This window comes from Panthera tigris, chromosome E3 (assembly GCF_018350195.1).
Source record: "Panthera tigris isolate Pti1 chromosome E3, P.tigris_Pti1_mat1.1, whole genome shotgun sequence".
Lineage (NCBI taxonomy): Eukaryota > Metazoa > Chordata > Mammalia > Carnivora > Felidae > Panthera > Panthera tigris.
In genome coordinates this window covers 5,184,442-5,209,675 of record NC_056675.1, presented here as the reverse complement: position 1 = coordinate 5,209,675, position 25,234 = coordinate 5,184,442, and the positions used below count along the sequence as shown (strand labels likewise).

Sequence of the window (25,234 nt, the reverse complement as noted above, 5' to 3'; positions counted from 1 at the left end):
ATGTCACTAAATTGCACACTTTAAAATGGTCAAAATGAGGGGCGCGTGGCTGGCTCGATTGGTGGAGTGTACCACTCTTGACCTTGGGGTTGTGAGTTTGAGGTCCATGTTGGGTAGAGAGAGATTGCTTCAAAATAAAAAATCTTTAAAATGGTCCAAAATAAGAGGTTTTACGTTGTATTTTACCACACTTTAAAAAAAAGCAATGAAGTAAACATTCCTGGGTACGCTCTATAAATATGATGATTCTCTCCAATGGAGCCATCTCTAAGGAGTTTCTGTGAAGTAAGTTATTGAATATCATAGAAACTCAAGATACGGTACTTAAAGAGTTTTGGGGTTTCTTATATATGGAGAGTTCTGCGGCTTGCTTTTATCACTGGATAATGTGCCTTATGGAACTTCTGCCCACTAGGTGATGTAGAATAGTTTCTTTTTTAAACTGATGATTAGGGGCGCCTGGGTGGCGCAGTCGGTTAAGCGTCCGACTTCAGCCAGGTCACGATCTCGCGGTCCGTGAGTTCGAGCCCCGCGTCAGGCTCTGGGCTGATGGCTCGGAGCCTGGAGCCTGTTTCCGATTCTGTGTCTCCCTCTCTCTCTGCCCCTCCCCCGTTCATGCTCTGTCTCTCTCTGTCCCAAAAATAAATAAAAAACGTTGGAAAAAAAATTAAAAAAAAAATAATAAACTGATGATTAGTATTCTACAGACCTTTACTATCCACTAGGCCAGTCACTGCCAACCTGAAATGTGGCTCATACCACATGTTAAGATGATAATATTTGGAGTGTTTTGGATTAAATCAAATATATTATTAAAATTAATCTCACTTAAAAAAAACACCCTTTTTAAATGTGACTACTAGAAAATTTAGAAATACGTATGTGGCCCACTTTATATTTTATTGGATAGCATTAGTCCCGACTGCTTATTCAGAGCCCACAAGAGTAGGCTGAAGACCAGAAAAAAAAATCAGTGATCCCAGGCAGAGTCGGTCTGTGTTGTATTTCGTGTATTTGCCGTGCCTCTCCTCCCTGATGTCCACATTTTGTAATTCTTACCAGATTTCTCCCTTCCCTTCATCTGAGCTGTATATATTTCATGGTCTTAGGTGTTCTCTCACTTAAGTTGTTTCTTGCAGGATTTTTTTTTAATGTTTATTTATTTATTTATTTTGAGAGAGAGAGAGAGAGAGCACGTGCACATGAGTCAGGGAGGGGCAGAGACAGAGGGAGAGAATCCCAAGCTGACGCGGGGCTTGATCTCACAAACCGTGAGATCATGACCTGAGCCAAGTTCAAGAGTTGAATGCTTAGAGGTACCTGGGTGGCTCAGTCCGTTGAGCCTCTGACTCTGGATCAGGTTCGAGCCCCATGTCAGGCTCTGTGCTGACAGCTCGGAGCCTGGAGCCTGCTTGGGATTCTGTGTCTCCCTCTCTCTCTCCCCCTCCCCCGCTCACACTGTCTCTCTCTGTCTCTCAAAAATGAATACATGTTAAAAATTTTAAATTAGTTAAAATTAAATAAAATTTGAATCTAGTTCCTCCTCAGGCATACCATGCCACGTTTCAAGTAGTCCACAACTGCAGTGGCCACTCTGTTAGCACAGGATTTTATCATCATTACAGAGAGTTCTCCAGGACAGAGTCGGCTTGGAGCTTTAAGAATGTGGATTCTGGGGGCGCCTGGGTGGCGCAGTCGGTTAGGCGTCCGACTTCGGCCAGGTCACGATCTCGCGGTCCGTGAGTTCGAGCCCCGCGTCAGGCTCTGGGCTGATGGCTCAGAGCCTGGAGCCTGTTTCCGATTCTGTGTCTCCCTCTCTCTCTGACCCTCCCCCGTTCATGCTCTGTCTCTCTCTGTCCCAAAAATAAATTAAAAACGTTGAAAAAAAAATTTAAAAAAAAAAAAAAATAAATAAATAAATAAAAAAAGAATGTGGATTCTGGGGCGCCTGGGTGGCTCAGTCGGTTAAGCGTCAGACTTGGGCTCAGGTCATGATCTCGCGGTCCGTGAATTCGAGCCCCGTGTCGGGCTCTGTGCTGACAGCTCAGAGCCTGGAGCCTGCTTCGGATTCTGTGTCTCCCTCTCTCTGACCCTCCCCTGTTCATGCTCTGTCTCTCCCTGTCTCAAAAATAAATAAATGTTAAAAAAAATAAATAAAAAATGTGGATTCTTCCATTTATTAGCTTGTATGACCTTGAACCAGTTAGTTAACCTCTCTTTGCCTCACGTAACTCACCCATAAAATGGAAATGCTTATAATACCTACCTCATGGGGTAGTTGGAAGGATTGAATAAATCAACATGTGTAAATCTTTAGAAGTAATGTCTGGCACATAATAACCTCTGGTTAATGGTTAACAACTAGTAGTATTGTCTTTTGTAAACTCTGTGGAGACTTGAGTTTGTCGTCAGACATTGATTGTCATTCTTCCGAACAGAGAAACTTTTGGCCTTCTTCCTGGGCATCTTTTGCCAAGTTCAGCTGTACGGTGAGAAATTTTTCTGAGAGTTCTGACAAAGTTTCCTTCAGATACTCACCAGGGTGAGTTAGAATTAGGATTAGAAAAATAAGAAACACGGGGCACCTGGGTGACTCAGTAGGGTAAGCGTCCGACTCTTGATTTCGACTCAGGTCATGATCTCACTGTCATGAGATTGAGCCCTGCGTTGGGCTCCACGCCCTTTCCTTGCCTTTCCTCTCTCGACTCGCTCTTCCCATCTCTGTCTCTGAGTCTCTCTGCTCTGAATTGCCCCCACTAATTTCACCTTGCACGCTGCCACTCAATCTGCAGGGCTCGGTCTCGGTGGGCTGCAGGAAACCCACTCTGAACTTCTTTTCCTACTGATCTGCCCCTCCTCCATCCTATTATTACCCCCCCCCCCCCCCACACACACACACATTTCCTTCCTGCAATTTTGGGACTTGTTGCTCACAGCTGCTTTATATAAACACCCTAAAGTTCACTGAGGGCAGGGACTAACACATCATTTCTCTCCCTGACTTCCAGAGTAGATGCTAGGTGGGTATTTGCTGCATGAATGCACGTGTGAACTGTTTCGAGAGATAGGAGCTATATACAGTTAAGTTTGGGGTTTATTAATGAATGGCTTGATTGCACAGATGCATATTGAAACATCTTAGTAAGTGCCACGGGAGTCCTTTTAGGACTAACTGCATTGCATTTGTAAATTGATCTTAATCTTGGGGCGCCTGGGTGGCTCAGTCGGTTAAGCATCCGACTTCAGCTCAGGTCATGATCTCACGGTTTGTGGGTTTGAGCCCCTTTTTGGGCTCTGTGCTGACAGCTTGGAGCCTGCTTCGGATTCTGTGTCTCCCTCTCACTACGCCCGTCCCCCAGTCACACTCTCTCTCAAAAATAAATAAACATTAAAAACTTTTAAAAATAAATTTATTTTTATCTTCATACTATAGGTATCTTACTGAGTTCTGGAAAGAATTCTTTGGGATCAGTCATGTTGTACTTATAATCTTTAAAAACTGAAGTACACTCAGAAAATCTTTTCATTCAGAAAATCTTTCTTTAGGACCCTTGATCATAAGTTTTAGGCCCTGCACATTTTTCAAGTTTATTATTTATTCCTTAGCATTTTAAAGCCTTAGCTTTAGCTAAGGAATTAGCTATTCCTTAGCATTTTAAAGCCTTAGCCTAACCCTAACGCCATGATTATGTTTGTTATTTTTCTAATTAGATATTGCTAGTATATAGATTTCGGTTGGCTTTTTTACTGTGGTAAAATGGTACACAAAATTTATCAGCGTGCCTGGGTGGCTCAGTCGGTTAAGCATCCGACTCTTGATTTCAGCCAGGCTTGTGGAAGTAGTCACGCTAAGCCCGTGGAGCCTCGTGTGGAGCCTGCCTGGGATTCTCATTCTCTCTCTCTCTCTGCCCCTCCTTCCCCCCCAAATAAATAATAAATAAAAAATATTCATCATTGTAACCATTTTCAAGTGTACAATTCCATAGCATTAAGTAAATTCACATTCAATTGATTTTTTTATATTCATGTTTTAATCAGCCACTTTTCTGAAAACTCTTCAGGGGGCTCACATATTTTCTCTTTTTTTCAAGTTGCGGTATACAGATGAAGATTTCTCCATTCTGATTGAAATATCTTGTGGGTTTTTTTGGGTGGGGGGCAAACTTCCAGGACTGTGTTTAATCATTGTTTAGAATAACATGCATTCATGTTCATGAATTGGACAGGTGTTTATTTCCATTGTAAATCTAGGAAGTGAGATTTTTCCTTATAGCCTCGACCAGCCAGTTAGACCTGATTAGACCACTCAGTTTCTCCTTTGAAACCCCTAGTCTGCTGAATCAAGTTACACATTGAACCTTCTCCTTGCTATCAACTGTATTATCAGTGTTCATTTGTGCACATTTCCAAGGTCAACAGAGTTCTTAAAATTTTTTTTTACATTTATTTAGAGATAGAGTTGGGGAGAGGGAGAGAGAGGGGGTGACACAGAATCCAAAGCAGGCTCCAGGTCTGCCTGCTGAGCTGTCAGCACAGAGCCCGATGCAGGGCTCAAACCCATGAACTGTGAGATCATGACCTGATCCGAAGTGGGACGCTCAACTGACTGAGCCACCCAGGCGCCCCTAAGGGCAACAGATCTAAGGGGGGACAGACTTTGCTCCCAAATAGTATTTGCTCCTCAAATCCTGGCATCCTTTTCCTATCCCTTTTTTGCCTGTAAAAAGTTCTATTCAACCCTCAAGGACCCATTTTCAGTGTCACCACCTTCATAAAATTTTTCCTGAATGTCATCTACAGGGAGGGTTATTCCCAACGCCTCTAAACTTCACCTTCTTAATTTAGAGCATTGTCACAATGTGGAGTAACTAATTATGTATAACTCTGTATTCTAAACAGAATGGCCTCTGGAAAGTAGATACAGTATCTCCAGTGCATGGTTTATTCTGGGTTCTAAATTAATATTTTGGCAATACATAAAGGAGTGACTTGGGATCTATTAACCTCAAAATAAACCTGGTCTAAGATTTGTTGAGTCATAGTCTCAGATTTCCTTCATAGGAGACTGTGGTCCTCAGAAAATCAAATGTATCTTTTCTTGAAAACTTTTGGGCTTTAATATCTTATGTTGGGTTGGGGGGAGGGGGTGTTAATTATCCATTAGGATAAAGTCGGCTTTGATAAGTTAAACAAGCCTTTCATTTCGCGAGAGTCCAAAGCAAGACCAAAGAACTCAACTAATAAATAAAAGCTGGAGCCGGAATTTATATCTAGTCTGTCTGTCCCCAAACAGCACTCTGTGATGACTGTATCTCAGCCCAGGCTGCAGGGACAAGTCTATTGATGGTGTCATCTGAGCACTCTTTCTTTTCTTCTTTTTGTGTCAAAATACTGTAGGTACTTCTTTTGAATGTGCTTTATGACTACTCCATTTTTTTCATGTTTATCTTATTTCCTCTTTGTTCATAGTGATGGTGAGTAAAAGCTGTAAGAGGTAAAGGGCCTGGTTTTGTTTGTTCCAAGGGGCGTAGGGCAAAGATTGAGAGATTCTAAGTACTCCATTCTATTGTGGGTGTGGAGTTCCCAGGGACAGGGTGGCCTGGGTGGTGGAATTAAGTTGGTGCTAGATGAGTCCTTGATAGTTACACTCGAAGTGGTCGATTGTCATCCTCCCTGACTCATCCAGTTTTTTTCAGGGGCGAGACTGGTGAGTTAAATGGGCATGTGACAAAGACCAATAGCCCTGCAGCCTTTATATCCATAAGGTACAGCACTAATATTCTCAGCCATTCCCTGAAGAGTTATTCTTTTGGCCAGAGAGGGCAAAGAGAGGGTGAAGGCTTCCACCTTGCTTTTTCTGCTAGACTGGCTCATACTCTACAGGTCAAGGAACCAATGTGAGGGTTCTGTCAACCTGGAAGTATGACCATTTGGATGTTAAGTTTGGAAACTTGGGAAATGACCGCTGGGGCCCACAGATCCAATGTGTGTCTTGTCCCCATATGTTACTACTCTCTTAGCAAAAAAGGAGCTTTGGGGGTGCTTTGGGTTCCCATCTGTCCTCATTGTCTCTCTAAACCAACGGCTTAGAAATATCCAGGTATTCCTCTCTCCTAGTGTATGGTTACCCAATTAAATGGCCAATTAATCCTTTAAACCCAATTAAATCCTTCTTCGGTGAAGGATTTGGAGAATCACTATTGTATACACTTCTATGGATCTGGCTTCTCTTTTATCAAATGGTGATTTTGACTTTCCACTGGGAAAGTCAGGTGACCTCAGCCTTCTGCACATCCAGATTTTACATATATATATCCTTTGATTGTAGGTAGTATGTCTTTGTTGACTGCCCATCTACCTTGCCCCATGATCTGTTAGCCTCCTCCGTGGATCCCTGCGAGTCAGATGCTCGTATATGCCACTCTGATCCTGCTGCCCACTCATGCCCACCTCGATTCTGAGGGGTAAGTGCTGCCATTCAGCCTCTGTCATTCCAGGATCCTATCCCTCCTCTGGCCTACAGATGATAGCCACCACTGAGTTTCTTCAAGCTGACGGTGCCCCCACCCCCTTGGCCTTGTTAAGCAAAGTGCCCCCCAGGCCTTTTCAGCAAGTATGATAGTCAGTTGGTAGTACCCATTCTCCGGTGTTCACTTCCCTCGGCCTATTGAGCCCTTCTTCCACTATCTTCCATGGAACTCTTGGTGTGTCATGACTTAGTGTGACTCACTTCTTTTTGCCAAGTACTATGCATACAGTGTATCAGTACTGGCCACTGGAGGCCCTTGACAAAGTGTTAGATCAGTATTGTGGGAGGGTGCCTCTATATCCCTTATTACCGCTTCCCTCCTCTTGATCGAGCCCCTTGAGATCCATTTACAGGATTACTTACTGTCCTGTAATATACAGGTCCTGCTGGTATATATCAGCCAGGCCCTGGCTACTTCAATGTATCATTCCTCTCCTCCCTAAGTAGGCCTAACATTTATCCAATCGGGCCATACTGACACCTAACCTTAGTGACGGTCTGGTGGCCATGGGGCCTGTGGGCAGATCCTAAAGAAAGCACTGTATTGTAGACTACTTGTCTCATTTGAGGCTTCTGCCTCGTCTTTAGGTTGGGGGGCTGGGCTGGGCCGCTTCTGAAAGCCCAAAGGGTTCAGAGCAATCTGAAGTTCATTGTGGTTAACTTATCGTCCCTAGTCTTGGTGTTCTACCTCTTCTTTATCTGAGCCCTGACTTTGGTGTTGGAGACCAACTATGGCTGAGAAGTCAATCACTTTTTTTTTTTTAAGTTTCAATTATTTATTTTGAGAGAGACAGAGACAGTGTGAGTGGGGAAGGGGCAGAGAGAGAGAACCCAAGCAGGCTCCATGATGCTTGTGCAGAACCGGAAGCAGGGCTCAAACTTACGAAACCGAGAAATCATGACCTGAGCCAAAATCAAGATTTGGACGCTTAACCAACTGAGCCACCCAGGCGCCCCTCCGAGTCCATCACTTTATAGTTCTGCTTCTTCTAAGTGGACCCCTGGGCCTGGTCCTCAGGACTGCCTGTCCTCTGACTGCAGATGATGGTTGCGACAAGGCATTAAAACATCTCTCTGGCTTTTATGCTTTGTTTTATATTGATGACTAACTGCCCAGGACCTGCCATGCTCCTTCTTTAAAGGACCAGTCATCGAATTTCACAGTTCTTTCAATGACTATTTTCCCCACATTCCCAAACACCAGGGAGATTGAATAGGCCAGCCTATGCCCTTCTATCCACCTTCCATCCCATCTTCCCCTGGGTGGGATTTTTATACAGCTTCATGGCGACCAGTGTCTCACCTGTCACCTGGAATCTTATCCTTAGACTCTGCTTCCTAGGACCTTTCCTGGTACCTGCCATCTTAAGCCAGGCTTGAAACAGAATTCAGAGGCACGTACTATATGAAGGGTGTGCTCTGGAGGGAAAGGGAAGGAAGGAAGAGGGCAGGGAAGGAGTCAAGCAGGGATGTAGTGGAAGACGAACTTCTTTCTGATCCGACTGGACCTCTGGAGCCTGCGCTGCACTGCTAGTTGGGTCACAACTTGAGGCAAGGCCTTTCAGGACCTCTTTGTCAGTAGGCCACCGGTGTAGGCTGCAAGGGGGGGGGGTGGGAGGCAGAGTCAACTTCCGCATGAGGCAGCTCCCCCTTCAGCCAGGAACAGCTGGTGAGAGAAGGGGCAGCTGTGACTTATTAGCAGCTAACACTCAGCAGCTGGGAGGGTAAGGGGTGCATCAGCGGGATAAAGGGGATCTGGTGGGGCATTTACAGCACCCGCTATAGGCTCCCTAAGTGTCTGGAGGTTCTCGCAAAATCTAATGTATCACTGGGACACTTTCTGTTCTTTATCTGTATTGGGAGGTGGGGCATTTGGGGTGAGTTTGCCTCCAGCATAAAGGCAGTTTTTTTTTTTGTTTTTTTTTTTTTTTTAAAGAAAGGCAGACTGCCACGTGCAGCGCCTCATTTGGATGTGTCTGGAGTCTTGGAAGCTTGACTACCCTACGTTCTCCTACAAATGGACCTTGAGAGCTTGTTTTGGAGGTTCTAGCAGGGGAGCGCAGCTACTCGTATACCCTGGACCGAAGAACGGTCCTCCTCTATCGGGGAAGGTCGTCCTCTTCGACCGAGCGCGCAGCTTCGGGAGGGACGCACATGGAGCGGTGAGGGAGGAAGGGGACACCCGCCTAGCCGGCCGGATCAGCCGAATCAACCCTGGCGATCAATGGGGTGACATGTCGCAGCCAGATCGCCCTCACATCCAAGGCAGTTTTGATAAAGGCAACAGGCTAAGTAATCTCTGTAGGTCACACAGTTTGTCAGCACTGAGGCAAAGTGAAATCTCCAAATAGCGCTCACTTTGTGGAAGAAAACAAGTTTCTGGGGCAGTTTGGCTTACTATCTCAGTTAAAGACCAGCTCATGGACTTCCTAATATCCCTTGCAACCTCTCCACTTATGTTGTCAGTCTGTTATAATAATCGGGACTCAAACTCTTTGGAGGAAAAAGCCCTCTGCTTTCAAGGCACAGAGGAGGGTGGAGAGGGGTCAGTAACCCCGCCCACAAGAGCCTGTCTGGTAGAGAACGCTAAGGGGTGGTGTTGTAAAAAGCCCCCTTTCCTATCTAAGTTGCTCAGGTACTGTATTAAGAGGAGGGCTGTGGGGCAGCTTGTCAACGGAATGCAAAATGGAAAATGAAATTAGAAGGCAAACGTCTCCTGTGACTTCCAAGGGTAGCAGTTTGAACTACCACAAGACTTAGGTGAATATTAAGGATCTGGCTCTTTAATTCCTTCTCCTTCTGTATTTAATCATCTGAAAGTCATTTGGGGAAGGCAAGTAAATTACTGCGTCCATGCCTATGGCCCTCCTGCTCTTGCAGACCTCTTATTAGTGTTGAAAGTGCCACGAAGGTGAAATTCCGTAACCATTCTTCATCAGGAAGTTGCGGTGTTCATCCCAAAAGTGGGCACTGAATTTTGGAGGTTTGGAATTCACCTTTCCCGTTTTTGTGTCCTCAAACGACTTCAGTGTTCTCCAAGCACACAGGTGATACTGTAATCACACAAGTGATTTCTTTCCCTAACAATAGTGAATTAAGTGCCACCATAAAAATATGTGTGGTCTGTAGGGGGAGTAGTAAGATTCTGATGGTGGGTTCAAGCAGGGCTTCTAGAAGCAGATGTAGGAATAGGGTGTTTGTAGGAAGATGTCTCTTTGGGCTGGGACACACACAAGAGGAAAGGCCACCGGGGCCTCAGTGTCAGGTGAAGGAGTTTAGACTGTTCTGTGGGTCGAGAAGAGGCAGAAGCAACGTCTGACCTGTGTTTTTTCAAGATCAAGGATGATCACGGAAGTCACAGAAAAATAACGGTTGAAAAGAGAGTAAAGACTAGGAGGGGAGCAGAAAGGAGACTGAGGGAATGGGCGTGGCGAGGAGGTAGCCTCCGGGAGGGTCCGGGTCACAGTCCCAGGGTAGGTGGGGCGGGTGGGGCTTGGTGTAAGGGGTTAGTTAGGCCATGGGAAGGACTCAGGTTAGTGTAGGAGTGCCTGGTCCTTAAAGCAGAGAAGGTCCTCCCAGGACCATCAGGGAGGAGCGGGGACGCGAAGGAGAGGCGCGCTGCAGATCTGAATTAATTAGTTCTCGCCGTGGAGACATCCAGTAAGTGGTGGGGAGTATGGATCCGGCAATGGGGAGCAAGACCTGGTCTAGTTGCCCCAAGGAGTGTGCAGTGCTTGGATGAGGCGCAGTCCAGACGGGCTGGGCAGGGGCCTGGCCTTTTCCGGAGCCAGGTTTCAAACTCTCCCCTCCCGGTCACGCAATTTATGAAGTCTGCGAGCTGGCGCCCGGCTGGCTCCGGCGTCCTTAAAGGCTGGGTCGCTAGGCCGAGGGACGAGTGCCGCAGGGGTAGCGGCGCGGCGCGCGCGCGAGGCTCTCCCCGAGCCACGTCCGTTTGGGGGGGCGCCCAGGTCCGCCGCGTCCCCGCTTAGGCCGGACGGGCCCAGGCGCAGCCAGAGCCCGGCTCGGGCCCCGCGGCCGCCGCGCGCCGCTCTATCCGCTCCCGCCGACCGCTCGGGGGGAAGGACCGCCCCGGCCCGCGCCGCGCGGCTTGGCTCGGCCAATCAGCGCGCCCCTTCCGCGGCGCCCCGGCGCTCCAGTGACGCGCGCGCCAGCCTGCGCCCGCGGCGCTTTGACGACGGCCCCTCCCGCGCTTGCCCGGCCCGTTAGCTGCGCGCCGCGCCTCTTGTGCGACGGCCCCTGGGCGGCGGCGCGTGCGGGCGCGGCCCTGGCGCGCCCCCTGGCGGCCCGGCGGGGCGCTGCGGGCGCGGCGCTGACCCGGAGGCGGCGGCGGCGGTGCCCGGATGGAGGCACGTCATTGTCCCCCGCCGGGCGGCTGGGCTGTGTGCGGCGGCGGCGGCGGCGGCGGCCGAGGGGGATGGAGCGAGCGCCGAGCCGGGTCAGGTAAGCTCCCGCCTCCTTCCCGCCCGCCGCTGGCCGGCGTGGGGCCCGCCGGGCGCCCCGCTCGCCTCGGCCGCAGCTGGCCCGGCCGCCCCTGAGCCGGCGCGGCCCGCCGGGGACTGGCGCGGCCCCTCGCCCGCCGCCCCCTCCGCAGCCGCGGGCCGCCCGGGACCCCGCGGCGCCGGTGGCAGCGCCGCTTGTGCCGGCCCGGCCAGGCCGCTGGGGAGGGGGCGGCGGCCGGGGCGGTCGGGCGCCGGGAGAGCCGGGCTGCGCGGGGAGGCCAGACCCCCCTGGTTGCTATGGACACTGCCCTCCCGCCCCCACCCGGCCCCAGCCCGCCCCCTCGGCCCGTGGGCCGGGCCGGGCGGGCGGCTCCGGGGCGGCCTGGCCCGCACGGGTCCGCCCGCGGTGGGCGTGTGCCGGCCGCCGGCCGCGGAGCCCGGCGTCCCCGGCCCGCCCGCCGCCCCCCGCGTGGCTGCCACCTCCCGCCCCCGAGCGGCCCTCGGAGCCCCGGGCTCGCCTCCCCACCCCCACTCCACCCCCCAGAGACAGACAAACTTTCCCACCCCGGCGCCCCTTCGCGGCACGCCGGTCGCCCCTCGCGGGGCCGTCCACCTGGCTCCGCCACCGAGTGTCCGAGTTCCCCACGCCGGCCGCCGGGGCGGAGCGGGCACCCTCGGGGGAGGCGGGGGGGGGGGGGGCGGAGAGGAGGGGCCGGCCGGCCCCGGCGGCGCGTCCCCAAAAGCGTGTGCGCCTCGGTCCTGTTCTTTATTTTCGGGGCAAGAAGAGCCAGGTTACCTGGAGGGGGTCGCGGGAGAGGGTGATCAGTTTCAGATGTTTGAGATGAAAATTTGACGGGACCGAAGTTTTACAATCTAGGACTTTCACCTTGTTATAATGAATGCAGTAGACATCACTTTTGTTGAATAGCTCTTTTCTGTTCGGGGAGGCCTCAGGGTTTACTTGTTTAATGGGGAAACATGTTGGTTATTTAAAGTGGATACACTCAGGTAACAGTAAAGCTGGTCGAGAAACTGTTTCGTTAACACCTCTTTTTCAAGGTAACAGCAGTATTACAGGTTCTCGTGCATTTTCGTGGAGTCTCCGGATTTTTGAGTCGTAAATTTTGAACCTATAATTTTACTCTTTTGACTATCACTTATTCAAAGTGCATAGGAGATAGGAATAATCAGTTTTACTGATTTGTTTTTTATTTAAGGTCAGTTTCGCTTTCTTTTCTTATCACTGAATCAAGTCCACAGTGGTTTGTAAGGGTTTAAGGCTAGTCGTTTAATTTACTGAAAAGTAATTGAAATCAAGGCTGTTATCTTTTTAAAGCTTGTGTGTTTTCCTCTTAAGTAGAAATGTTACAAGAACGTGGGTTACATTGTTTATGAAGAAGCAGAGTGTATCAGTTTCTTTCCTTTTTTTTTTTTTTAACATATATTGATATTGTTATCTTTATGTGGAGTGCTACAAGGTTTAAAACAGCCATATGCTTATTTTTAAAACGAGAAAGAATAATGCATTCTGGTATTTGATAGAAATATCATTTAAGGGACTGAGCATTTAAAAACTTTTGAATAAAAGATTGTAGTTAAAGCAAAGGAAACATTTGTAAAGCCGATTTGTTGTCTCATTCCTCGGGCACATCCAACCTTGATTCGTGTACTTATTTCACACATGGTTTTGTAACTTTTTGTATATCATCACAAGATGCTGAGAGAAATTTTAACTTTTCTTTGAAGTAGTTGCTTAAAAGTCCTGATATAACAGTAACTCTTAGAAGTTGTACTGAGAGTAAAGAACACGTAACCGTATGAATCTTATGAGTCTTAGGTTGTATACAGTATTGCTTGGCTTCTAGAAGGGTTATCTCTGTAGCAGACATAATTGAGTTTGATACTTGATGGTTTTAGAATAAGTAATCATTGGCTGAGTATACAAATGAAGACAAATGGATAGTTTGGGTTTGTTTTCCCCAAATTATAATGGTAAATGGTTATTGATGATTGAGTAGTAGGCTTTCCTTAATTATTTTCATTTAAGACACCCCCCCTCCCCCATGGCAATCAGAGCAACTAAAATGGCTTTATTTGGTCATTTGTTAATGATTGTCCTGAAGGGATGTTTATCCTGGGAAGACCGAGGTTTTTGCTATTAAATGTTATTGTAAATAAGGCTGAATTAACCTTTCCTCAGTACTCTGTTTTGGCTTTCTTCTTTTTGCTCCTCCTCTTCCTCTCTTTTGTTTTCTTACTCTTGCCTTCACTGTGTTCCATGGAGTAGACTTTATTTGGATAACACAGCTCAAGCTTTCTTCCTGAATGAAGATCCTGTATCTTAGATTGACTTACAATTCATTTCTGATTTTATTAAGATCTAATCTAACGTCTACTTTTTTATTTCTATATAAGATCCCCCAAATTTCTCAAGGTTGTGCTTTCGGGGCGGGGGGCTATAATTATGCCGTAATTTTAAATTACAATAGAATTGAGGCTTTTCTTTAAACCTTCTTGTGAGCAGACTGTGCACCACAGCATTTGTTGAGGTGGCACACATGTGGACGTTTATCACCCTTTAACTTGACTGTATTGAATATTTTTAAAAACACGTTTTAAAGGCTATTCCTGCTTCAGAGTAGAAACGAGATACAGTATGTGAATGAGATAGCGTATGCAAGTCACTGAGCACAGGCCGGTGCTAAATGCAAACGCCGGTTCCTTCCTATCCTCGGGATTCATTCGTTTGTTGGGCACATGTGTGGAAAGCGTTCTGGGTGCCAGGTCAGGGGATAGAAATGCAAGCATGATGGGGAGCAACGGGTGGAGCCGCCGTGGAGTAAGTCGGGGCGGAAGTGCTACCGTAGAATCCGCACCAGGCTGCCGTGGGGGCCTGCGGGAGGGCTTCTGACCCGGCCTTGGGGGACGGGTGTCGTCAAGGAAGGCGTCCCAGAGGAGATGGATTCTAAACTGAAAAGTGGAAGTGTTAACCCGCCGGAGGTGGAAGGATGGAGGGGAGTTAGGCGAGGAAGAACTGCGAGGGAGAGCCCAGAGAGAGCAGGTGAGAATGGAAGGTGGGGAGCGTGTGGAGAGGTTCCCGGGTCAGGCAGCGACAGGTCTGGGTGTTAAGATGCTGGGTGGGGGGGCGCCGGGCCAGGCCAGGGAGAAAGGGTACTTACGGAGGAGTGGCACACGAGATTGGGTTTCCCTGGGCAGTTTACATTCCTGTACTCCGTTGACTAGGTCCATAGAGCTGGAGGGAGCCCTAGCGGGGGATGTTGGGCCAGGTGCCTTGTCCCAGGGACTGACTAGTTTGGGTCAGAGTCGCTCCGTTTTATAGACCCCGTGGAGTCTGTGCAGTCTCTCACAGGTCAGGTCCATTATGAAGTTTAAGTTAACGTGTGTTCATGATTAACAACACAGTGTCCAGCACATAGAAAATGCTTAATTAGCAGTAGCCCCAGGATTGAGAAATAAGATCCAGAGAGAAAACATAATTACTTTTATAATAAGTATTTGTGTTCAAGTTTGATGTCAGTAATGTTTTATGATATGGGCTTCACTTAAAAAAAGTCGTGTAAATGAGCCTACTCAGAAAAAATTTTCAAATGTGAGACGTGCTTTTTTTCTTTTAAGTTTATTTATTTTGAGAGAGAGAATGAGCGAGCAAGGGAGGGGCAGAGAGAGAGGAAGACCGAATCCCAAGCACGCTCTGCGCGGTCAGCACAGAACCCCATGCGGGGCTCAATCTCACGAACCGAGAGATCATGAGCTGAGCCAAAATCTAGAGTCAGATGCTTAACTCACTGAGCCACCCAGATGCCGTGAGACTTGCTTTTTTTTTTTTTTTAAATGTGTTTCAAACAAGTCATTTTGGACTTTAAGCTCAAAATTAAAGCTAGATTTTTCTCTTCATGGAGTTGAGATTTTTCCCTGATGAATTCTGTATGAAATTAAAATTGAGTCAAATGGATTGGCACATTTCACATGCTAGTTTTAAGCAGTAGGGAGGAAAAAAATATGTAGGTTCTTGGTAAACATACAGAATTGGAAATTGAGGTACCTGATTATAAACAGAAACGTGAGACTTTTAGAGGTCTTGGAATAGAATGACAAGATCTAATCAAATATTTCATTGAAGGGCTTATAATTAAAAAATGCCGACATGTTTAGATGAGCGCAGTGCTAACTGTCCCAAGGAAGTGATTTCAGACCTAAAAAATACTGCTGCCTTTATATTACGGTGACTTGTTTGACGGTAATTAAGTGTGGCTAGGATAATTTTCTAAGATCTCACAATAAAGTAGATTCCTCTTCTCACTTTATGAAACAACTGTATGCGTTTCGTCTTTTGCAGAGTTGAACAATGACCATAGTTGACAAAGCTTCTGAATCCTCAGACCCACCAGCCTATCAGAATCAGCCTGGCAGCTCGGAGGCGGCCTCACCTGGAGACATGGATGCAGGTTCTGCCAGCTGGGGGGCCGTGTCTTCGTTAAATGATGTCTCAAATCACACGCTTTCTCTAGGACCAGTACCTGGTGCTGTAGTTTATTCCAGTTCATCTGTACCTGATAAATCAAAGCCGTCACCACAAAAGGATCAAGGTACTACTTTTTGGAGACAGGAACACTCCAAGAAGCTCTTGGATAAATGCTGTCCGTTGGTCGGTAGTTTCAGAGAGGGGTTCCTTTTGCCAAGATAGACTGCCACCTGAGTGCCACCAGTTACATTATTTGGCAGGCGTCCTTTTCCTGTGCTGTTTGCTCCTGATTCGCTAGGTATCGTAATAGCGCAGATTATGTTTAATTATTAAAATATTTGTAGTTTCTCTTGTTACTTATTTTTTGAAGGATAAACTTCATCTTGGGTGAGATTTGGGGTGGGCAAGCCTTTGGTTAACTTGTCAGTTAACCATAGTTCCCTAAGTAGATGTCTGTGTTTTAAAATTTCAAAGGTATTTCTTAAAATGGTTGCATTTTGTCAAATGGCTCTACCCAACCTTGGGGTGTTTGTTTGTTTGGTTTTGGTTTTTTGGTTTGTGGGGGTTTTTTGCCAGTTAAAATCATCTGTGGTGATAAAGCTCTTTGAAAGAGAGGAGATAATGTAAATGTTACATTTGTTAAAACTCACCGGGTTAAATGAGACATTGACGCTTTAGTGGGTCCTTCTGAGACTTGTGAATTTGGAGCTTTGAAATACAAAGAAAGTAGATTCGTTCCTGCTCAGATAGTCATTTGGCTTAGAATAATGTGGCTCTTAATGCTGTTTTGCACCCTCATAGTAAATGTGATATTGTGAGGTGATTTGCTGAAGGTGTTTGGGTGGGAGGAAAATTTATATCACAAAATAAACAGTGTAATTGAATGTTACACATAGAGTTTAGAGACCTTCACCAGCAAGACTTTCCCACAGAACTTCTTTTCACTGACTCCAGCTTCCCGTTACTTGCTGGGGCTCCTTTCTCCTCCTCAGGCCTTACCTCCCATCACCCTGCCATGCCCTTTTGGGAGCTCTTCCCCCACTCTCTGGGGACTCCTTTCTTTTTTCCTTTTTTTTGCTTTCCATTTCCACTGAGCTGAAGCCTACCTGTGCGCACTCACACTCATTAATTTCTCTTTTAAAATGGAGAATCCTCCATTAAGGCATTTCAGCATCTGGCGGCACCAAGAACATGGCCAACTTCAGAAAAAGTAGTCTTCGCATGGATGATGGGGAACTTTCCTGAATAAGTTGTTTTTTGAGCTTCACCTAAGTTCTTTTAACGTGGTTATCATTAGTAATCTGTTTATTATAAGCCTTGAAAATAGAAAAACGAAAACCTTTTAGACCACGTACAGTGTACTTGTGAATGTCAGTAGTGATGCCCAGCAGCCTAAGTTCAGACCATGTTTCCTTCCTGGTCAGATGGGGATGACGTCACTACCAGGTCTTAGAATCGAGACTGTTTGACAGCTGCTAAGGGCTCTGTAAGCGCATTGCTGGTGAAGAGGGCGGTGATGGTGGTGGTGGCACTGAGTAGAAGCATCCGCAGCAAATGTTACAGAGAGTGGACTTTGCATTTTGTATGTATAGTGGTGGCAAACTTTTAAGTAGATGTAAAAGTAATTATAGTGGGCTCTCGTGTAGTGATCAGTCAGTTTTGACATTTATCAATTCATAGCCAGTTATACCCTCCCCCATTTACTCCCCTTGCCAGCATTATAAAGCAAGCCCAAGACTTCATATTTTATCTATTCATATTTTAGTGTTATACATAAATAATTATTTCCTAAAAATTAAAACATCAGGGTGCCTGGGTGGCTCAGTGGGTTAAGTGTCTGACTTTGGCTCAGGTCATGATCTCATGGTTCGTGTGGTTCGAGCCCCGCCTGGGGCTCTGTGCTGACAGCTCAGAGCCTGGAGCCTGCTTCGGATTCTGTGTGTGTGTCTGTGTCTGTCTGTCTGTCTGTCTCTCTCTCTCTCTCTCTCTCTCTCTCCCCCTCCCTCCCTCCCTCCCTCTGTTTCTACCCCTCTGCACTCTCTCTCTCAAAAATAAACATTAAATAAAAAAAAAAAATAAACCATCTTTATATTAAAAATCCCGTCAACATTAAAATTTCTCTGATTGCCATATACTTTTTTTGTAACAGCTGGCTTGTTGAAATCAACGGACAAGGTCTATACTTTGCATTTGGCAAGTGTCTTTAAGTTTTTTTTTTAACATCCCATTTTGTCCTTGCAGTTTACTTATTGAAGAAAGCAAATTATTTAGATTTCCCACATTCAGGGATCTTTCACTTACTTATTTTTTAAATGTTTATTTCTTACAGAGAAAGCACACGTGTGTGTGCAGGAGGGGCGGAGGGAGAGAGAGAGAGAGAGAGAGAGAGAGAGAGAGAGAGAGTGAGTGAGTCCCAGGCAGGCTCTGTGCTGTCAGCACAAGCACCACACGGGGCTCGATCTCACGAACCGAGAGATCATGACCTGACTCAACATCAAGAGTCGAATGCTTACCAGATTGAGCCACCCAGGCGCCCCTCTAAGATCTGTCTTTTAAAACGTCCCTTTCTTCCCTGTATTTCTGGTTAGCTCGTAGTGACCTAATCCTGATCAGATTCCGTTTGATGTGTTGCTGTTTATTTAGCTTGAGAAGCATGTAAAGCTTTGTTTTTAAATATTTCTTGTTTGTTTTTCTAGCCCTAGGTGATGGCATTGCTCCTCCACAAAAAGTTCTTTTCCCATCTGAGAAAATTTGTCTTAAGTGGCAACAAACTCACAGAGTTGGAGCCGGGCTCCAGAATTTGGGCAACACCTGTTTTGCCAATGCAGCATTGCAGTGTTTGACTTACACGCCGCCTCTTGCCAATTACATGCTATCACATGAGCACTCCAAGACATGTAAGTGTTCTGGGTCATGTTACTTGTGTAATGTTGTGGCGTGCTAGCCTACTTCCGTTTTTCCTGTGCAGGGAAAGTGAAGACTTAAGCCAAGAATTCTACGATCACTAGGAAATTGGTTCTCTTAGAAACCATTGAGGAGGACTCTTAAGAACTGTACTCAGGTTGCTTCAAAAGCGTTTTGCACCTAATTTGACCTGTGAAGTTGTTTAAAAAGAAACATATTTTATCAGCATCTGGCATTTCTGAACCCCCTGCTGGCTTTCTACACTTGCTAAAAAATGTGACATAAATGTCTGCCACCGACAGCTCGGGACAAGCAGAGTTCAGAAATGCTGCCTCTCCCGGTTTCCATCCTGTATTGTAAGGCTTGATTCAGTTACAGGCTTATAAGCCTTCGTGGAGAGGAACCTCCTGTTACGGCCCCCAGCCTCTTGGAAATCCATACAGGACTTTCCCTTTGGTATGTGAGTTCAGCTTTCAACCTGAAGGGCAGGAAATCAGTTAAAATCTGTCTTTAATAGGTGACAACCAGCTCAGTGGTTGACTAGTGGAATTCAGAAGTTAGGACATAGCCAGTTTTTGAGGTTTGACCTTGTAAATATATTGTAAACATCCTTCATCCCTTTTAAGCGAAACCTCCCTGTTCTTTGATCTACATTAATACTGAGATTTGTGTGTGTTCAGGTGCTGTTCATTAATTATCAGGGTGAGAACGCCTTTGGTTTCTTTTCGAATGGTTCTTTAATTGAGAATTTAAACTGGTTCTTTTAAAACTGTTTTCCCCCCAAAGAGCAAAATAATGCTTGTAAAGAATTTGGAAAGTACAGAAAATTTTAAATAAACCAAAGGAAAATCACCTAGAATCTCACTGCCCAGAGGTATTTGGTATGCCAAGGGGTTTTAAGTTACAGAACGAACGTTTTGTTTGCCCTCATTTTCTCCCTTCTGAGTTCATAATTCGTTCCCCACAGACAGCTTTCCCATCACTTTTGCACTTAATGAAAGTAGGGTGTGGATGAAAACCCAGCCCTGGCACTTGGACAGTGAGAGACAGGACCAACACAAAAATTCAGAAGCTCCGGGTGTCCAGAATTGGGTGCCTGTCTTTTATGCTATTGGTAGTTTCCTCTTTCTTTCTGTTTTTCCTTTGTTTAGGTATATCAAGGCATAATTACGTATGTAATTCAGGTACATTTGTTTATTATACGTAGTTATATATGTATTTAGGTATATTTACCTTTATTTGGCTTTATTGAGGTGTAATTGATATAAACTGCACATATTTAAAATATATGTTTGATGCCTTCTGACGTTTGCATACTCCCATGAAACTATCACCACAATTAAGATAATGAATGTATTCATCACCCCCTAAAGTTTCCCAGCACTCCTTTGAAATCACTCCCTTCCACCCCTTCCTGCCCCGCATCCCCTCCAGCCCAGGCAGCCACTGATATGCTCTCTGTCTACTATAGATTGGTTTGTATTTTTTAGAGTGTCATGTAGTGGAATTATGTAGGCATATATTCACACGTTGCCTGGCTTCCTTCAGTTAGTACGGTCATTTCAACATTATTCCATGTTGTCACATGTATCAACAGTATTGACTGTTGAGTAGTATTTCATCGTATGGATGTGCCACATTTTGTCTCTCCACCTGTTGACGGGCGTTTGGGTTGGTTCTTATTTGGCACTGTCACAAATTAAGCTGTGGTGAACGTGTATAAACAGGTCTTTGGAAAGAGATGTTTTCATTTCTCTTGGGTAAATATGTAGGAGTGGAATGGCTTGGTCCTATGGTATGTATGTACTTAACCTGGACATAAACTTCCAGTCTGTTTCACACAGGGATCATGGCATCTTACATTTCCACTAGCAGTGAATGAAAGTTTGTCCCGTATGTCGCCTAATATTTGGCACGGTCATTCTTTCCAACATCAGCCGCTCTAATAGGTATAGCAAGTACTACCTTACCGTGATCTTAATTTGCACTTCACTAATGACGTTGAACATCTTTCCATACAGCTAATTGCCACCTATATACTTTTTTGGCTGAAGCTTTTGCTTGATTTAAAATTGGGTGGTTTTCTTGTTGTTGGGTTTTGAGAGCTTTTTATATGTTCTGTGTACAAGTCCTTTATCAGATATGTAGTTTGCAAAGACTGTCTTGCAGTGGGGGGGAGAATGTTCTCTTCACACTGTCTTTTGAAGAATTCCACATCACTGCTTTTTCTTTTCATCAGTCGTGTTTTAAGTGTTCTATTAAGTCTTTGCCTCACCAGTGGTCACAAAGGTTTTCTCTGTATTCTTTTACAAATTTGATAGTTTGAGCTTTTATACTGGTCAGTGATCCATTTTGAGTTAATTTCTGTTTGTGGTGTGGAGAATGGATTGAAGGTCCTGGTTTTCAGTATGGATATCCCGTTGTTCCTGCACTCTTTGTTCAAGAGACAGTTCTGTCTTCACTGAATCGTCTTCGCTTCTTTGTGAAAAATCAATTGACCATATTCATACGGATCTATTTCTGGACTCTGTTCTGTTACACTGATCCACTGTTCTATCTCAACACCACAACAGTGTCTGGATTGCTAGATATTTAATGGTTTTGAAATCAGGTAAGTCTTCCAACTTTGTTCCCCTTTTTCAAAGTTGTTTTAGCCATTTTTTGGTCTCTGGCATTTCCAAATGTATTTTGGACTCAATTGGTCAATTTCTACAAAAGAGCTTCCTGGGATTTTGATTGGTGTTGTGTTGAATCTGTGAATTAACTTGGGGTGAACTGACATCTATACAGCGTTGTTTTCTGCCCCCGAACAAGGTATATGCTCCATTTACTTAGCTTTTCTTTAGTGTTTTAGCAGTGGTGCTTAGTTCTCCGTGTACAAGTACAATGTGCACATTCCTTGTCAGATTTGTCCCTAAGTATTGCGTATTTTTGGAAGCTGTTATAAATGGTAATATTTTTTGAATTTCGATTTCTGATTGTTCCTAGAATATAAAACTGCAAGTGACTTTTGGAGATTGATCTTAGGTCTTGCGACTGTGGTAAATTTATTAATTCTAGTAACTGTGTGTGTGTGTGTGTGTGTGTGTGTGTGTGTTTGAAAGGTTTCTTGAGATTTTATGTAGAGACGATCATGTGATCTATGAATAAGGACAATTTTATTTCTTCATGTCCAGTCTGCTTGCTGTTTCTTGCTGTGGTGCCCTGGCCAGCACCTCCTTTACAGTGTTGAATGGATGTGGTGGACGTAGATGTCTCCTGCTTCACTTTAGGGGGAAGGCGTTTTATTTTAGTCTTTGGCTTTTACGTATGCTGTTAGCTGTAGAGTCTTATCATGCTGAGGCTGAGTGTTGTACTTGAATGTTAAGCCAAATTTGCATTCCTGAGATGAGCCCAACTTGGTCATGGTGTCTTATGATTTCCATGTATCATTGGATTTTTTAACTTTTGTGTTCATGATGAATATTAATCTGTAGTTCCTTATGCTTTTGTCTGACTTTGGCATCAGGGTAATGGTGGCATTACGAAATATGTTGGGATTATTTTCTTCTGTTTCCTAGAAGAATTTGTGTAGAATTGGGGTTATTTCTTACATGTTTGGGCCTTGGAGTTTTCTCACGGGTAGGTTTTTAACTACATATTTAAGGTCTTTAATAGATAGAGGCCTCTTCAGGTTATCTTTTTTTTTCATCAGGGAGCTTTGATTAGTTTGTGTCTCTCAAGGAATTTGTCTTGTTGAATGTGTCGGCATAAACTTGTTCATGATGTTCTGTTATCCTTTTTTAATTTTTTTAGGATCTATAGTGATCTTCTTTCTCTTATTCCTGACGTTCATGACTCCCCTCCTTTTTTCCTGATCAATCTGACTAGAGTTTTAGTCATCTTATTATTGATCTTCTCAGAAAACCAGCTCTTGGTTTCATTGTTATTTTGTTTTCTGTATCATTGATGTTCATTACTATTTTTATTATTCCTTTCCTCTTGCCCACTCTGGAATTAATGCGCTCAATTCTAGTTTCTTAAAGGGGAAGCTTAGGTCATTTAATTTGAGATCTTTTCCAGTCTTTTGAGTGCTATAAATTTCCCTTTAAGTACTGCTTTAGTTGTATCCCAGACATTTCAGTATTTCAAGTGTTCACATTTACTCCAGTCAACATACTTTCTAATTGCCCTCGTGGTTATTTAGAGGTGTGTTGTTGAGTTGCCAAATGTTTGAGGATTTTCCAGAAATTGTCCTGTTACTGATAGCTAATTTAATTCTGTTGTGGTCAGAGTATACTTTTTATTGTTTGAATCCTTTTAAACTTGAGATTTGTTTTATGCGCCAGAGCGTGGTCTAGCTTGGTGACTGTCCCACATCACTTAATAATTATTATTTACTTAATAAGGATGTGTAGTGTCTGTGTTGTCTTGTTTCTATAAATGCTGATTATGGTCAGTTATTTGATAATGTTGTTGAAGCTGTCTTCTATGTCCTTACTGCTTTTCTACTCATGCTATCACATTTTGAGAGAGGTCTATTGAAATGAAATACATTTGTGAATTTGGTTTTTTTCCCTGTTTTATTAATTTTGCCTTATGGAGCTCTTTGGAGTTCTGTCACTCACCTAAGATTATTATGACCTCTTGGTGAAGCGACTTATTTATAATTTACGAAATTACCCTCTTTATCCCAAATAATATGCTTTGTTCTGAAATCTAGTTTGATGTAAATAGAGCCTCTCCAGTTTTTTTATGATTGATGTTTGCATGGTACATCTTTTTCCATGTTTTTACATTTAACCTACTTGTGTTTATACTTAAAGTGGATTTCTTGTATAAATAACCTATCAGGTAATTTTTTTCTTACAGTCTCCATGTTTTATTTTGGGGTATAAGCCATTGGTATTTAATGAGATTATTAATACAGGTGGGTTTATTTTACCATCTTGTCCTTTGTTTTCTATTAGTTCTATTTATTCCTTGTCCTCTTTTTCATCTTTTTCTGCCTTCTTTTGGAATGAGTAATTTTATGATTTTTAAAAAATTCTTTTTAATGTTTTACATATTTTTGAGACCGAGAGAGAGAGAGGGAACAGAGGAGGGGCAGAGGGAGAGGGCAACACAGAATCTGAAGTAGGCTCCAGGCTCTGAGCTGTCAGCACAGAGCCTGATGCGGGGCTGGAACTCATGAGCCACGAGATCATGCCCTGAGCTGAAGTCGGACGCTTAACTGACTAAGCCACCCAGGCGCCCCGGAATAAGTAATTTTATGGTATTTATTTATGATATGATATTTAATCTCTTTTATTGGCATGTTTTCTGTAACTTTGTTTTCTACTTTTAGTGGTTGCTTTAGGGTTTGGCGTGCATCTTTAAACGATCACAGTTTACCTTCAACTGATGTTTCGCTTGTGTGTGGTAAGGGCTTTGTGACGATGCACTTTTCATCCCCCCACTCCTGGCATTTGTGCTCTTGTTGTCGTTCATTTTAGTTCTACCTGCCTTGTAATCAGACAACATATTGTGTTATTTTTGCCTTAAATAAATTATAAAGGTTTTGCTTTAAATAGTTAAGGTTTGTTTAGAAATCTTCTATACTTACCTATTCAGTTACCATATCCACTGCTTCTGTTCCTTTACGTAGATGTAGATTCCCATCTGGTATTTTTCCTTAGGACCAAAGGACTTCCCTAACTTTGCTTGCTAGTGATGAACTATGCTTTTTGCTGTAATTGGTTTCATTCTCAGTCTGAAATGTCATTATTTTGCCTTTTTAAAGCTAACCTTATTGTAGATTCGCATGCAGTTGTGAGAAATAACACAAAGACATCTCATGTACCTTTCCCAGTTTACCCAGTAGTAATACTATTATTTCAGGATCTCAACCAGGATATTGACGTCGATACAGTCAAGATACAGAACATTTCCATCATTACAGAATCTGTCCTATTCCCCTTTTGTAGCCAAGCCCACTTTCCTTGTGCCCCGACCTCCTCCTTTAACCCCTGGAAGCCACTAAACTATTTTTCATTTCTATGATTTTGTCATTTCAAGAATGTCATATATATACATATTGAGTTATGCAGTATATAACATTTTGGGATTGGCTTTTCAGTCAGCATAATTCTCTGAAGATTCATTTAGGTTGTATTAATAACATGTGTGGGTTTTTAGAATTGTATTTATTTTATTGTTGAGTAGTAGTCTATGGTGTGGACATACCATGGCTTGTTTTAACCACTCATCCATAAAAGGACATCTGGCTTATGTCCGGTTTGGGGATATTATGAATAGAGCTGCTGTAAGCATGAGAGCATACAACATGCGTGTGAACATGTCTGTTTCTCTGGAGTAAATGCCGAGGACTGCACTCACTCACTCATATGGTAGATGCGTGTTTGATTTTATAAGAAACTGCCAGTTTTTCAGAGTGGCTGACCATTTTTACAGTCCTACCAGCAATGGGTGAGACTTCCAGTTTCTCTGCATTTAAAAGAAAAAATAAGTTTGTTTATTTAAATTTATTATTTATTTTTTAATTTTTTTTTTCACGTTTATTTATTTTTGAGACAGAGAGAGACAGAGCATGAACGGGGGAGGGTCAGAGAGAGAGGGAGACAGAAACTGAAACAGGCTCCAGGCTCTGAGCAGTCAGCACAGAGCCCGACGCGGGGCTCGAACTCACGGACCGCGAGATCGTGACCTGAGCCGAAGTCGGACGCTTAACCGACTGAGCCACCCAGGCGCCCCTAAATTTATTTATTTTGAGAGAGAACGGGAGAGAGAGAATCCCAAGCAGTTTTCGTGCTGTCAGCACAGAGCCTGGCACAAAGCTTGATCTCCTGAACCGTGAGATCATGACCTGAGCCAAAATCA

The 25,234-nt window shown here is 44.5% G+C and overlaps 1 protein-coding gene and 1 long non-coding RNA gene across 9 annotated transcripts in view; one reads left to right on the top strand and one right to left on the bottom strand.

Moving 5' to 3' along the window:
• The window catches only part of USP42 (ubiquitin specific peptidase 42), a 77,761-nt gene that overhangs the window by 18,053 nt on the left and 34,474 nt on the right, over window positions 1-25,234 (top strand). For 6 of the 8 annotated variants that reach the window (XM_042971915.1, XM_042971914.1, XM_042971920.1 and 3 more), the window contains 2 exons: window positions 15,347-15,596; window positions 18,169-18,369. In XM_042971915.1, coding sequence (XP_042827849.1) covers window positions 15,356-15,596; window positions 18,169-18,369 — 442 coding nt within the window. In that variant the 5' untranslated portion in view covers window positions 15,347-15,355. Of the gene's footprint in view, window positions 1-10,840; window positions 10,991-11,777; window positions 14,051-15,346; window positions 15,597-18,168; window positions 18,370-25,234 lie in introns of those variants that run through there. The other 2 variants (XM_042971913.1, XM_042971917.1) reach the window with 2 other exon arrangements.
• On the bottom strand, window positions 8,566-10,598 carry LOC107179542. Its single transcript, XR_006212557.1, has 2 exons — window positions 10,232-10,598; window positions 8,566-9,582 (listed from the first exon to the last, which is right to left on the bottom strand). It is a non-coding gene; the product is annotated as an uncharacterized LOC107179542 (long non-coding RNA).